Below are 14477 nucleotides of genomic sequence, written 5' to 3' on the forward strand. Positions count from 1 at the left end.
TATAAAAAAAAAAAAAGGGCAAAGATTTGAACAGACACTTCACAAAAGAACATTTAAGAAGGGCGACCAAACACAGTGAAAAGATGTTTGACATCATCAGTCAGCAGGGAAATGCAAATGCAGCAAAAAAATCACAATGCAATGCCACTATCCTTCCCACTAAAAGAACTATAATTCAAAAGACAAAGGGACCACTTGAACAAAAAGGACAAATTCCTTGAAAAATACAACTTACCAAAGATGAAACTTGACACACATGAAACATAAAATACATATAACCCTATTAACTATTTGAAAAACTGAATTCATAACTTAAAACTTCAAACCAAGAAATCTCCAAGCCTATATGATTTCACTGGTGAATTCTATAAAACATTTAATAAAGCTATAACTCTAATCATACACAAACTTTGTGAGGAAAGTCTTTAAGAAAATATTAGCAAATTGAATCCAGCAATATATAAATACTAATATTCTTCAGCCATTCCTCACGGTAAAATGGGAAGATTAAAAAAAAAAAAAATGTAGGGCCGGCCCTGTGGCTTGGTGGTTAAGTGCGCGCGCTGCGATGCTGGCGGCCCGGGTTCGGATCCCGGGTGCGCATCGAGGCACCACTTCTCTGTCCATCCTGAGGCCGAGTCCCACATACAGCAACTAGAAGGGTGTGCAGCTATGACATACAACTATCTACTGGGGCTTTGGGGGGAAAAAATAAAAATAAATAAATAAATAAATAAATAAAATCTTTAAAAAAAATAAAAATAAAAAAATAAAAAATAAAAAAAAATGTAATAAAGCCTAAGCCTATGTGACAGAAATCAACAATAATTAGCCCTAAATGACCAAATATGAGAACTACTTAACTGGAATCAGAAATTAGTCAAAGGTGACAACTATCTTCATATCATTTAATGTAATCCTACAAGTTTAAGCAAAAACAATAAATTACATAATTTGAGCCCTCACTGGGAAAAAAAAAGAATACTTTTAGTTGATAGGGTTTTATGTCTGGAAAACTACAAACTTAAATTTTAAAAGACTACTAGACTTAACAAGGGAATTGAGTAAGATAGCAAGACTATTCTTGCAATAAGAATCCAGAAATGAAAAAAATACTCCATTTGAAAAGGTGACAAACCAGATACTTAAGAACAAATGATACAAGAAAAGCACAATACACACTACTTGAAAATCACTATAAAATTTAAGTGAATGGCATAAAGTAAGATCTATATGATAAGATGTAGTCTGTCCCTGAATAGAAAAATATAATAAAAATATTGATTCTTCCAAGGGTAACATATTAATGTATCAATTTTCTTTTCTTTTCTTTTTTTTTGTGAGGAGACAGCCCTGTGCTAACATCTGCCAATCCTCCTCTTTCTTTGCCGAGGAAGACTGGCCCTGGGCTAACATCCATGCCCATCTTCCTCCACTTTATATGGGACGCCGCCACAGCATGGCTTGCCAAGCAGTGCGTCGGTGCGCACCCGGGATCTGATCTGGTGAACCCCGGGCCACCGCAGTGGAGCACGCGCACTCAACCGCTTGCGCCACCAGGCCGGCCCCTGCATTTTCAATTAGAATTCCAACAGAGTATTTTTGGAAATTGAATAAAATCATGTTAAAATTTAGTGGAGGAGTAGCTTAAAGAAAAGCTTTAAAATAAAAAATAAAACTAAGGGGCCAGCCCAGTGGTTAAGTGGTTAAGTTCACACATGGATGGGCATGGATGTCAGCTCAGGGCCAATCTTTCTGAGCAAAAAAAGGAAGACTGGCAACAGATTTTAGCTTAGGGCCAATCTTCCTGAGCAAAAAGAGGAGGACTGGCAACAGATGTTAGCTTAGGGCCAATCTTCCTCACCAAATAAATAAATAAATAAATAAATAAAATTAAGACAGTAGCTTGATGTATAGCAGATAAATGTCTATACCCCACAGCCAATAAATATATAGTAATAAAATATTTGTTATAATACAAACAATAAAACCAATGATACCGGTATAGAAATAAATGTTAGTATTTAGTATTATTAATATATAAATATTAATAGAATGTAATAGAAATTCCAAAGAGACTCCCATATATATATAGAACTTAAATATATCTCAATGGTGCCAATTCAGTTCAATGATGAAAACATCAACTACTTAGATGAAAAGATGAATTATTTAACATATAGCAGCACAATTAGATACCTGTCTGAAAAAAAAAAAGTGGACCCCAATCTTATCCTACATCCAAAAATAAATTTCAAATTAACTAAGATTTACATGCTAAAATATAAAATAAAATGCTTGCAAGACAATCCTTTATAGAGTAGATTATAAAATTTTATTGAAAGCATTAAAGATTTAAATAAATGAAAAGACACACCAAGTTCATACATAGGAAGACTCAATATCATAAACATGTCAATTCTCTCTCAGTTGATCTACAGACTCAAGACAATTCCAATCAAATTCTCAACAAGATTTTGTTATTTGATTTTGTCTTGTTACGCACTTGGCGAGATATTTCTAAAATGAACGGGGCAAGAATAGGCAAAACATCCCCGAAGAATAATTTTCAGGGATGTGAACCATCAGATTATCAAGACATATTATATAACTAAATTAATTAAAACAACATGGTACTGGCACAGGAATAAACAAATAGTCCAATGGAACCGTAACTGAGAATGTGGGAAAAAGTCCACAGATATACACTATAGAGTAGCACTGCAGATCACCAGGAAAAGGAAATGGTATTTGACAAATGGTGAGACGATTTGTTAGCATTATGAAAAGAAATAAAATTAGTTCCCTAACCCAAGCCATATAAAAAATTAATTCTAGAATAACTCAAGAGCTGCAGGTAAAAGGCAAAACCAACAAAAATTTTAGGAAATAATATAGAGGTCTTTCTGATCTCAGCCTAGGAAAGATTTTCCTAAATAAAATGAAAAAAAAAAAAGCAAACCATAAAGGAAGAGACTGATACATTTTTTTATCATTCAACTACATTAAAATTAATTTCTGCTTATGAACAACTTTATAAAGCCAAGTACGAATTAGAAGTTATCTGCAATATTTATAACTGACAAGTTTCTTCTTCAGAATATTTAAAGAACTCCTATAATTCAGTTAAGAAAAGAACAATCCAATAGCAAGTAGGCAATAGATTTAATTGAACAGGCATTTTACAGAAGAGGAATCAGAAATGGCCAATAAACGTGAAATAAGTTCAATTAAATTATTATTCAGAGAAATGCATTTTTTTAAAAAAAAATGAATTCCATGTTCTATCTACCATATTGACAAAGTTTAAAAGTCTGATAATATCAAGTGTTGGCCAGAGGCATAGTGACCAAAACTCTAACCAATGGCAGAAGTGTAAATGGATAAAACTACTTAGGAAAATAAGTTTTGCATTTCTAGTGAAGTAGAGAATGTACACACCCTAGGCCTGAACAATCACCTTCCAATATACTATACCCTAGAGTAGGGGTAGGTAATATGCCTGCATGCTAAATCCAGAAGTAACCTGTTGAATTTTTGTATAACCCATGAGCTAAGAACAGTTTTCACATTTTTAAATGGTTGGAAAACAATCAAAAGAAAAATATTTCCTGACACCTGAAAATTACGTTAAAGTCAAAATTCAATGTCCATGAAGTTTTATTGAAAACAAACAAGTTAATTCCTTTATGTATTGTTTATGGCTGCTTTCATGCTACAAAGGCAGAGTTGAGTTGTTGCAACAGAGAGAGTATGACCTATAAAGCCTAAAATATTTACTATCTGGCCCTTTAGAGAAAAAGGTTGCCAATCCTCATACTAAAGCAATAGGTCTTAAACTTTTTTTTGACAGAGACTCACCATAAGAAAATAGATTTTACATTGAATTCCATACATGGTACTTTCTTGTATGTATCAGAAAACATATATGAGGAACGTTCACAGAGGAAAAAGTTGTACTAGCAGCCTGGTGGCATAGTGGTTAAGTCCGGTGCGCTCTGCTTCGGCAGCCTGGGTTCACGGGTTCGGATCCTAGGCGCGGACCTACACCACTCGTCAAGCCATGCTGTGGCAGCGACCCACATACAAAACAGAGAAAGACTGGCACAGATGTTAGCTCAGGGCTAACGTTTCTCAAGCGAAAAAAAAAAAAGAGGAAGATTGGCAACAGATGCTAGGTCAGAAAAAAAAAAAGAAAGAACTAGAAACATGAAGAAGTATATAGACAACAGACTGAACTTGAAAATTGTGTATATTTTAAACATAAGACCTAAAACTATAAAACTCCTAAAAGAAAACAAGAGATAAGCTTCATAGCATTGGATTTGGCAATGACTTCTTGGATATGACACCAAAAGCACAGGCAACAAAAGCAAAAATAAACGAATGAGACCACATCAAATTTTTTAAACTTCTGCACATCAAAAGAAATCATCAACAGAGTGAAAGGGCAACATACAGAATGGGAGAAAATATTTGCAAATCATACATTTGATAAGGAATTAATATCCAGAACATATAAAGTACAAATCAACAAGAACAAAAAACAAATAATCCAATTCAAAAATGGACAAAGGACTTGAATAGACATTTCTCCAAAGATGATATACAAATGGCCAATAAGCATACAAAAAGATGCTCAGCATCACTAATCATTAGAGAAATGCAAATCATAACTACAATAAAATATCACCTCATAACCATTAGGATGGCTACTACCAAAAACACAGAAAGTAAGAAGTGTTGGCAAAGATGTAGAGAAGTTGGAACCCTTGTGCACTGTTAGTGCAAATGTAAAATGGTGCAATCGCTACTTGAAAATAGTATGGCAGTTCCTCAAAAAATTGAAAACAGAATTACCATGAGTCAGTAATCCCATATCTGGGTATATATCCAAGACAAATGAAAGCAGGCTCTTGAAGAGATATTTGCATACCCATGTTCATTACAGCATTATTCACAATAGCCAAGAAGTGGAAGCAACCCAAATGCCCATCAACGGATGCATGAATAAACAAACGTGATATATCCATACAACAGAATATTATTCAGCCTTAAAAAGGAAGGACATTCTGACACATGTTACAACACGGATGAACCTTAAGTGGGGAAGGGGAATTTTTGTTCACTGGGTATAGACATTTCAGTTTTGCAAGATGAAAAAGTTCTCGAGATCGCTGCACAATAATGTGAATGTACTTAACACTACTAAACTGTACACTTAAAAATGGTTAAGACGGTAAATTTTACATTGTGTGTTTTTTAACACAATTTTAAATAATTAAATAAATAAAAATCATAATATATTTATAAAATGAATTACTATACATCAGTGGTGAATGAATGCGAGCTACATGCATCAATACAGTCAAATCTCAGGAATACATAATAAGAAGGAAGTGATAACACGTATAGTATAAATTCAAAAATAATACAAAGTTCATAAACAAGCAAAACTAAACAAGATATTGATTAATGATGTAAATGTGGTAAAAACTATAAAGAAAAGCAAGAAAATAAGCAAAATTCAGGATATAACTGTTTGGAGTGGAGAACAAAATGGGACCGGGGAACTGGCATCAAAGGCATGATATTTTCTTATTTCACATTTTTTTAAAGCTAAGTGGTAAAGCCGAGAGTGTTTTTTTTAAAAATATATCTCACATTATAAATATTTTTTGTGTTTATTTAATACTTTATGAAAACAGTTCTCTATTCCAAGAAACTCTAGGATAGCATAAAATCAAGGGGTAAGGAAAACTTTTTTAACGATGACGTTAAAAAAGATCAAATTTTTGTATGTTAAAAACATTTGTTTAGGAAAAGATGACACAAACAACAGGAAACAAAGCCAGGGAATTCAAAACCCCCTACTCCATTATCAAAAGAACTTTAGGTCGCGCATTCTAAAAGTTAGATTTTCTGAATGAACAAGTGATTGTCTATCTTTTTAAATGCATACCTGAATCTTCTTTCAGATTTATCCTTTACCATGCTTACTATGACTTAGCTTAACAACTATTATTACAGTATAAAACAAGGCTACAACTAGACATGAAAAAAAAAACTTTAAGAAGTGGGCAAAGGATATTCATTTATTTAACAAATATTTATGACTAGACAATACAAAGGAGCCAATCCAAACATTAAACTCAATAAAAGCTGCTTAAATTCAAATTCAATAGGAGTTAAGAAAATACAAATTAAAGTTAACATTGTGATACTTCACATCCATCAGATCGCCAAACATGAAGAAGAATTATAATATACAGTGATGAAGGGGAAAAGATGTTGTTATACATTTCTGGTGGAAATGTGAGGCATTAAAGCTTTTTTGAAAAGGCAGCAACACCTATTAAAATTATACATACCCTTTACCCCACAATCCCCACTCTCTGTAATCTATCCACAGATATAAAACCACTAATATATAGGGACATACATTAAAGGATTTTTAACGCATCATTGTTTATAATGGCAAAAAAACTAGAACAATATGAATGCCTAAAAACAAGGCAAAAAATGACTTGTACATCTAAATCATGGAATGTTATACTATAAGAGTTGGAGCTCTCCCAGTTGAGGTGAAGAGATATCATGAAGTACTGGAGTGAGAGAAGTGAGGTGCAGAAATGTATGTATATGATGCTTCCATTTGTTAAACAAAAAGCAAAAACCCTCAAAATCCTTACATATGTCTACCTGTATACATTTGTGCATATAATGATTTTATGAGCATTGGAGAAAAACATGAAAAGCTACCTACAAAGCTGTTGACATGGCTTATGAGGGGTGATGGAGACAAGGAGATGGAAAGGAGAGGCTAACCCCAAAGAAAAGCCAAAGTTACTCTTAAAAAATCATATATGATCCAATTCATGAAGTTTGTTTTTATGTATTATAGGAAGTAGTTAATGTTGTGAAGATCCAAATACAGAGCTATAGTATCAATTTTTTTAAAGCCATCTTCTGGTTTAAAATATCCTAAAACAGGATTATATGCTGTGACAGCAAGCAGATTGTATTTTCCAAATATGGTTGCAACAGCACCTCCCATCTACATGCTTTTCTACAACATGACCTTGACCCTACTCCTATCAAGAAGTGATGTCTATGTCCTCTTCTCCTGAATCTGGGCAGGCTTGTGACTTGCTTGTAACCAAAAGAATGTGATGAAAGTGATGCTGTGTGACTTCTGAAGCTAGGTGAGAAAAGATGCAGTTTCTGCCTTATTTGCTGAATTACTCTTTTGCTTGGAGCCCTGAGCCACCACAAAAGAAGTCCAACTACCCTGAGGCCGCCATGCTATGAGGAAGGCAAGGCAATAGGGAGACCATGAATAGGTGCTCAAGACAGCAGTCCCAATCTTTGAGTCCTCCCAACTCAGACTAGACATGAATGAATGAACTTCCAGATTATTCCAACACCAAGCCAGTGAGCTTTCAAATCTCCTCAGCTAAGACCTAAGACACACTGTGGAGCAAAAACACAGACATCTCCCATATACCCTTTCTGAATATCTGAGCCACAGAATCCATGAGCATAATAAAATTGTTGCTGTTTTACACCACTAAATTTGGGGTGGTTTGTTAAGCAGCACATTATCAGTTATCAGAATGCAAATTCTAACTGTTTTATTAAATAATTTAGACAGTAGGCTCTAGAAAATTATGTTAACTGACTTAAAAAGTAACACTAGTGATGACAAAGTCAAATTTCTAAAATATGCATCTTAGCTACTTAAATAAAATTCTTTCACAAAATAATTGGGAGAAAAGCATTATTTTCTAAATTAATATTACTTAACGTAACGAGGTTTAAATACATATACAGTTAAATTAACAAATGATCAGTAGACATCTGACTTTCATCCATGTCTGAGAACATATATTCTAGATGGCAAAAATTTTAGTTTCTAGATCTTTTCATTGGAAAAATGGGTGAGAACCCTGTAGAAACATCTACAATATACTTTTACTCTTTACCAGTCTCTTCTACTACCGATCAACGTAAACTACAATTCACATACAACTTATGCCTTCTTTTCAGTGTCGAAGTTTTTGTGCCACCATTCAATTTCCAAGATAATAATCTTGAAATATAGCTGTGAATTGTTTGCAAAAATATACACCTTTCAGCAATACTATAGAGATAAAGCAAAAATTAGTTTAGTCCATTTCACTCAAAAACTTGACACAATTTGTTTAATTCAAAAAGAATTTATAACTTTATTTAAAGAACTATATATTTAATAACTAAAATACTACTGAATAACTAAAAAATTCTTGAGAATAGTGAGGTGTTTATATAGCCAACGTCATCTCAATTTTGTACCCACGTTTACACCCCTAAAGAAGACTTCAGGCTTTGGCTTGAACATTTTCGTGAAGAAGATACTCCTTCACAATGTTGGAAGGACCCAAACAATATTCAGCAATAGACTATGTAAACAGAAATTTTTAAGTTGTTCTGGGTTTTAAAAAAAAACTGCTCAATTTATCAGTTCTTTTAAAAATTGAGCTGCATTGATAGGACAGATATATTATAATTCAAACACAAACCGATGTTGATACTCCATATGGAGCCACAAAAACTTGTCATGGTTAACACCCATTAAAATATTTGAGTTACTTTACAAATTATTCCTTTATTTCTACCGAATTATTATTATTCTTCAAAACCTGTGATTCCAGTGAACTAGGGGGCAGTTCAGAAATAGGTAATGAAAGATTTAAAAGGAGGGGCTTTGGAGTTAGGTAAACTACATTCAAATCCTGATTGCTGCCCTTAAAAGCTAAAAAATGTCTCTAAGCCTTAGTTTCCTCCTTAGTAAAATAGAGACTGTTCTAATAGCTTTGTCTAGAGGGTTGGTATGGCAGAGACTACATACCTAGTAGCAACTCTCCCCCTTTTCCTTACCAAGAGATCCCTGATTTTATTGTTGGCAACAATGTGCTCAGCTAAAGGGTTACAATTCCCAGTTTTCTTGAAGCTGGGGTGGCTAATAAGATGTAAACCAAAGCACACAGGTAGAGTTTCTAGGAAAGTTCTTTAAGAGGCTGATTCTGTTGAGAAGAGTGCCTTTTTGCCTTCCTCCCTAACCCACCGCAGGCTGAAGATAAAGCAGCCATCTTAGAACATCAGGGAATGGAAGCCATGTGCTAAGAATGTGATACAGAAAGCCAGAAGGCCTCTGGATTCCTGATAACCAGAGCCATCTTATCATCTGGGCTTCTTTAATATGAAAAATAAATTTCTATTATGTTTTATACATACTTGAACCTAATCTACTAGTTAATACGATTAAGATTTTTAAAAGATAACATATGTAAAGTTTTTCACAAATAAACTCAAATGCTACAAGTAATCAAAATAATATAAATAATTTTTGGAATCCAAATAACTGTACTTCATGAACAAATCAGCAATGCTCTTATTTTTTCCTTAAAGTTGTCAAGTCTGTTATATATATAGATATGAGTAAGAAAATTAACCATTGGTGAATGACCAGGTGGTTATCTTAGAGTCATTTAATGAATAAAAGTCCTCAATTTAAGGAAACAGCTATCTGAATGCGTTAAAAAAAAAAAATCTCAGGGGGGCGGGCCCAGTGGCATAGTGGTTAAGTTCACGCGCTCCACTTCGGCGGCCTGGGGTTCACCAGTTCAGATTCCGGGCACGGACCTACACACTGCTTATCAAGCCATGCTGTGGCGGGCATCCCACATATAACAAGTAGAGGAAGATGGGCATGGATGTTAGCCCAGGGCCAGTCTTCCTTAGCAAAAAGAGGAGGATTGGCAACCGACGTTAGCTCAGGGCTAATCTTCCTCACACACACACACAAAAAAATCTCGGGGCTAGCCCAGTGGTGTGGTCGTTAAGTTCACGCACTCCACTTCGGTAACCTGGGGTTCACGGGTTCAGATCCCAGGCATGGACCTATACACCGCTCATCAAGCCATGCTGCAGCGACATTCCATACATAAAGTAGAGGAAAATTGGCACAGATGTTCTGCTCAGCAACAATCTTACTCAAGCAAAAAGAGGAGGACTGGTAACATGTTAGCTCAAAGCCAATCTTCCTCACCAAAACAAACCTCTATTCTATCAACTTCTTTCAAACTTCACCTAAACTGGCAATGGTTAAGGAAACAAGAGTTATAATAATCCACAGTATCAGTCACTTTCTATATCACTACGTATCTTAAAAAACCCACAGCACAAATTCTCCTGACAAATGATAAAGTAGAAGTTGGACAACTCTACTTTCTCTTTTGACTCACATAAAATGATGAAGGCTTTTTTTCTTTTAAATCTTTCATTGAAAATACTACATTTTTGGAAAGTCAACTCAGCTCTTTCACGTTTAAACCAAATTTCCCAAATTTCTCACTGATGCGGTTAGGCTCTATCAGCTTATGAGTACCAATAATTAGCATATAATACTATACTTTACTGAAATTCCAGAGGGCTATACCCTAGGAGGGCTGAATTTGATCTACAAAACAAATATTGGAAGCCCCATGTCCTGGTGATCTTGGGCAATGAATGCTTGGTAAGTCTAGTATTATACTAGACATTTTGAGGCACTTGCCTGAGAAACAGTGACTCTCCTTTTTTCTGGACATGGACCTCAAGACAAGATGGTGGGCCTTGAACGACCATCTTTGGAATCAGACACTTCCTGAATATCATCTATGTAGCAATCTGCCCTCATCTCTCCTGGACAGGTGTCTATGATGTTCCTGAATCCTCTTCATGGAGAGAGGCCAGTCTCCTCTCTTCTCTGCCTCCAGAGACTTCAATAGCCCCTTAATGATAAAGCACCAGAGAGGAGGAGATAAAGAGTAATCTTTACTGCACCACTTGCACTCTGCTTGTAAACCTCCAGCCTAATAAAACAAAAGCACCAGCCATCAGAAACACAAACCCCAAATGTTGGGTGTAGGAACCCAAGTACAGCAGCTGGTTTACTTTTAAGATTCCTGCTACCACTTTTAAGATTGTTGTTACTGCAGTATCTTTAATAAATAAAGCATCAGATTAAAATCTTCATTAGAAAGCTGTTTGATTAATTTCTATTACCAGTATACAGACTTGAGCAAAGCAGAAGCAGGTAATCAAAAATTATTTGGTGAAAGTGTGAAGCAGTGGCTGAGGGATACCTTCTAACAGTCATGTTTTACTTTCTGACCGTTTTCGCTGACCACACATGATTGGTTCAAAGATAAACATCAAATCCAAGCTGGCCCAATCATAATCTTTTTCCCAGGAACCTGAAATTTAAAATGGATATACAGAAAGACCAAATGTCACTGGAGCATAACTGCTTTCTGGCATTACTAGAAAGAGCAGGCCCATGATCTCCTTTCATTGAGTTCCCTGGAGGAAATTTGTTCTTAACCTCCTCCCTAGAATCTGAGAAATACCCCAATATATTTCTAAAGTTTATTCTGCATAAGCTAGCTGGAGCCTATTTTTGTTGCCTATATGCAACAAAAAGGAGATTCAATAACTAAATACACTGATGATCAGGAGAGCCAGTACCTCTCAATATGTAATCTAAAAAAACTGTTATCTCACAAAAATATTAACAAACTAATTCCAAAGAGAAAGAAGGTACTCACAGATCCTACTGGTGAAAGTAAACTTAAAAAACAAAACAAAACAAAAGAAATGCACATTGCCCTTAACTCAGGAATTCTAGATGACAAAATTTATTCTTCATAAACAAGTGCACAAACATCCTTTGATGTTTCATCAATTCTATTCTTAGAAGCTATCCTACAGAAACACTGCAACAAGTAGACAAAGATGTGTATAGGAATACATACTCAATATTGTTTATAATAGCGAAAAACTGAAAATAATATACACACGTATAAAAGAGGAAGTTGGTTAAATTACAGTATAGCCACACAGTAAAATATTAAGTAGCCATTACAAAGAATGCAATAGGTCCAAATTCACTGACACAGAAAGATGTCTAGGCAGTTGAATGAAAAAAGCAGAAACAGTATTCACAGGATCCCTAGATACATACATAAATGCCCACCTACTATATATACATCCATAGAAAAAAGTCTGGAAAGATATATATTAAACTCTTAAAATTGGTTATCTTTGGAGAATGGTAAAGACAATGGCTTTTATTTTCTGCTTTACTCATTTTTGTACTGTAAAATTGAATGTATTACTTTTATAATCATAAGAAACAAAAGTTTTTTAAGAAAATCATGTAACATGGAAAGAATATAAAGCGAAAATTAAGAGACCCTCTAAACAAAGTAGAAAACTTTGCTGAGTGTTGGCTAAGTTTAGTATCAACATCTATACAATTCACACATACGCAAAGCCTTGCTATATTTCAATATTAATAACCATGAGAATAAAGTATTTACTTTAAAAAAACAGAGTAAGACACTTACAATTCAGATCAACTTGCTGAAAATACTAACCGGGTGTGATGAGATCTAAACTAAATCAAATTGGACCATCACATTAACCAGCCCTAATGAAACACTGTTACAGATAAATGCTCTATCTAGACTTATATTTATTATCTATCTAAAGACATGATTGGTTTTTTTCTAAAATGGTACTTACAGTTCTCTACAATTTCATCAAAAACTGCACCAGTTTTCTGCTCAAACTGAAAAAGCAAAAAAGGAAAGAGAAAAGTAACATTATCATCATGTTCTTCTATCAGACTTCTTGGTATCCCTCCCTGCACCCCCAAGAGCTGTAATTTGCAACCAAAAGTATACAAATACACAACAGCATAAACAAAAACACTGCCAAATAGAGTAAAATAAAATTGAGAATGAACAAAAGAAGTTCTCAGGCCAAAGCTCCCAAACCAAAAACAAAGAGATAAATACATGCCCTCTCTATAAAAAAACCTACTTATTTTTTAAAAATCACTTTTATGTCACAAAATATGGAGGATCATACATATCAAGGATCATATTTGTAATAATACTAAACAAAGCCAACCCTTATTGAGAACTTACTAACAGTTACTGAGAACTATGTAAAACTTCAAATCAAAACTGAATAGGACAATCAGCATCAATAGGTTTTGCTCTTAGGCTAAAGGCAGAAATCTGCTGCACTTTAAACAAGAGTTGGCCATGTTACAGGGATGGTTTCTACTGGAGTATGTTAGGGCTTAGGACAGAAGCAGAGCTAAGTTTGAGGTAATTTCAGACCCTTACAACAGATAAAGAGGAAAAAATGTAAAGCAGCGGCAACTCCACCCAGGAGCTAAAGACACTAGCATGTTCCACCCCTAATCTTTAAAGGTCTTCTGACTTTGGCAAGTAGGAGCCTTCCAGCCTCCTGCTTCCCCGCCTACCTCTCATCAATGAGGGAAGAACACAAGAAAGGCTGCTTCTTGATAAATCTTGCCTACTAAAACCCAAAGTGTGAATCCCCATTCAAGGGAGAAACTTTTAAAGGAAAAAGAACTACCTAGTTACCTACATAATGGCTGAGGAAACACAACAGCTAGCTATAGTAATCAACAGGATCTGATATTCATAAACGTCAACAGACAACCAAGGGTCCCAGGTTTCTGAAAGAAATTAACTATGTGAAAGAGACAGTTCCAGGTGAATAAACAGAACAACCACTCCAGAAAGAAACAATTAATTTACAGAAAAGAAACTTGTAAAAATTATTTTAAGTGGTATCTGAAAGGCTACAAGTGCAAAAGGCTAAACACAGATAGCCATGAAAAGAAGACATGAGAGAATATTTGGAAACAAGAAAGTGACTACAAAAATAAAAATTTTATTGGACAGGCTAATGACCAAGTTTCCAATCAGTTTCAAAAAAATAAAACAAAAAGTCAAAGAGTTGGAAAAGATATGTTATATGACGACATAAAAAAACTGAACCAATTGATCTCAAAGGCATCCCCTAAGACAAGAACAATGGAGAAGTGAAATAACAGAAAAAAATTTCCCTGAACCAAAAATATGAATATTTGAGATTAAATGGGCCCACCAAATACCAAAGAGAAATGATTAAAAGATACATCCTGGTGAAATTTCAGAATTCCAAAAGAAAACAAGAAGAGGAATACAAAAAAATATAGTGCAGGTGATTCATAAAACACATTTAATGTAACTGAATTCCACTATACAAACAATGAAAAGGAAAGAAATAGCAAAGTCCACTCTACCTACCATTGCACGCAACAACTTATGCTCCAGAATGAAAGGAAAATGGGAGATGTGACTCTGCAAGCCAAAGAATGAAAGCACTTGTCTGCACTAAGAGGTATCCAAGTGTCTAAAGATAAAGCACTTTTTGTACAATACTGCCTCTAGACACTTTACATGGTGCTCAAAGAAACTACAATCCTACTCAACATTACAGAAAAAGAAAAAAAAAATGGTAGTGATATTACCAAGGGTGGTATAGCTATACTTTCTGGGTAGCTTAAAGAGATTTTCTAAGATAATTTG

At 34.6% G+C, this 14477-nt stretch overlaps 1 protein-coding gene across 11 annotated transcripts in view; it reads right to left on the bottom strand.

Annotated features, from left to right (window-relative positions):
* ZMYM4 (zinc finger MYM-type containing 4) overlaps positions 1-14477 on the bottom strand; it is a 150084-nt gene that overhangs the window by 77637 nt on the left and 57970 nt on the right. For 10 of the 11 annotated variants that reach the window (XM_004425932.3, XM_087446304.1, XM_087446298.1 and 7 more), the window contains exon 2: positions 12610-12655. The exons of the other annotated variant lie outside the window; for it this stretch is intronic. In XM_004425932.3, coding sequence (XP_004425989.1) covers positions 12610-12655 — 46 coding nt within the window. The remainder of the gene's footprint in view (positions 1-12609; positions 12656-14477) is intronic. 11 annotated transcript variants of the gene reach the window in all.

The sequence above is a fragment of the Ceratotherium simum genome, chromosome 22, assembly GCF_057802395.1.
Source record: "Ceratotherium simum simum isolate JZ-2026a chromosome 22, ASM5780239v1, whole genome shotgun sequence".
In the NCBI taxonomy this organism is placed as follows: domain Eukaryota; kingdom Metazoa; phylum Chordata; class Mammalia; order Perissodactyla; family Rhinocerotidae; genus Ceratotherium; species Ceratotherium simum.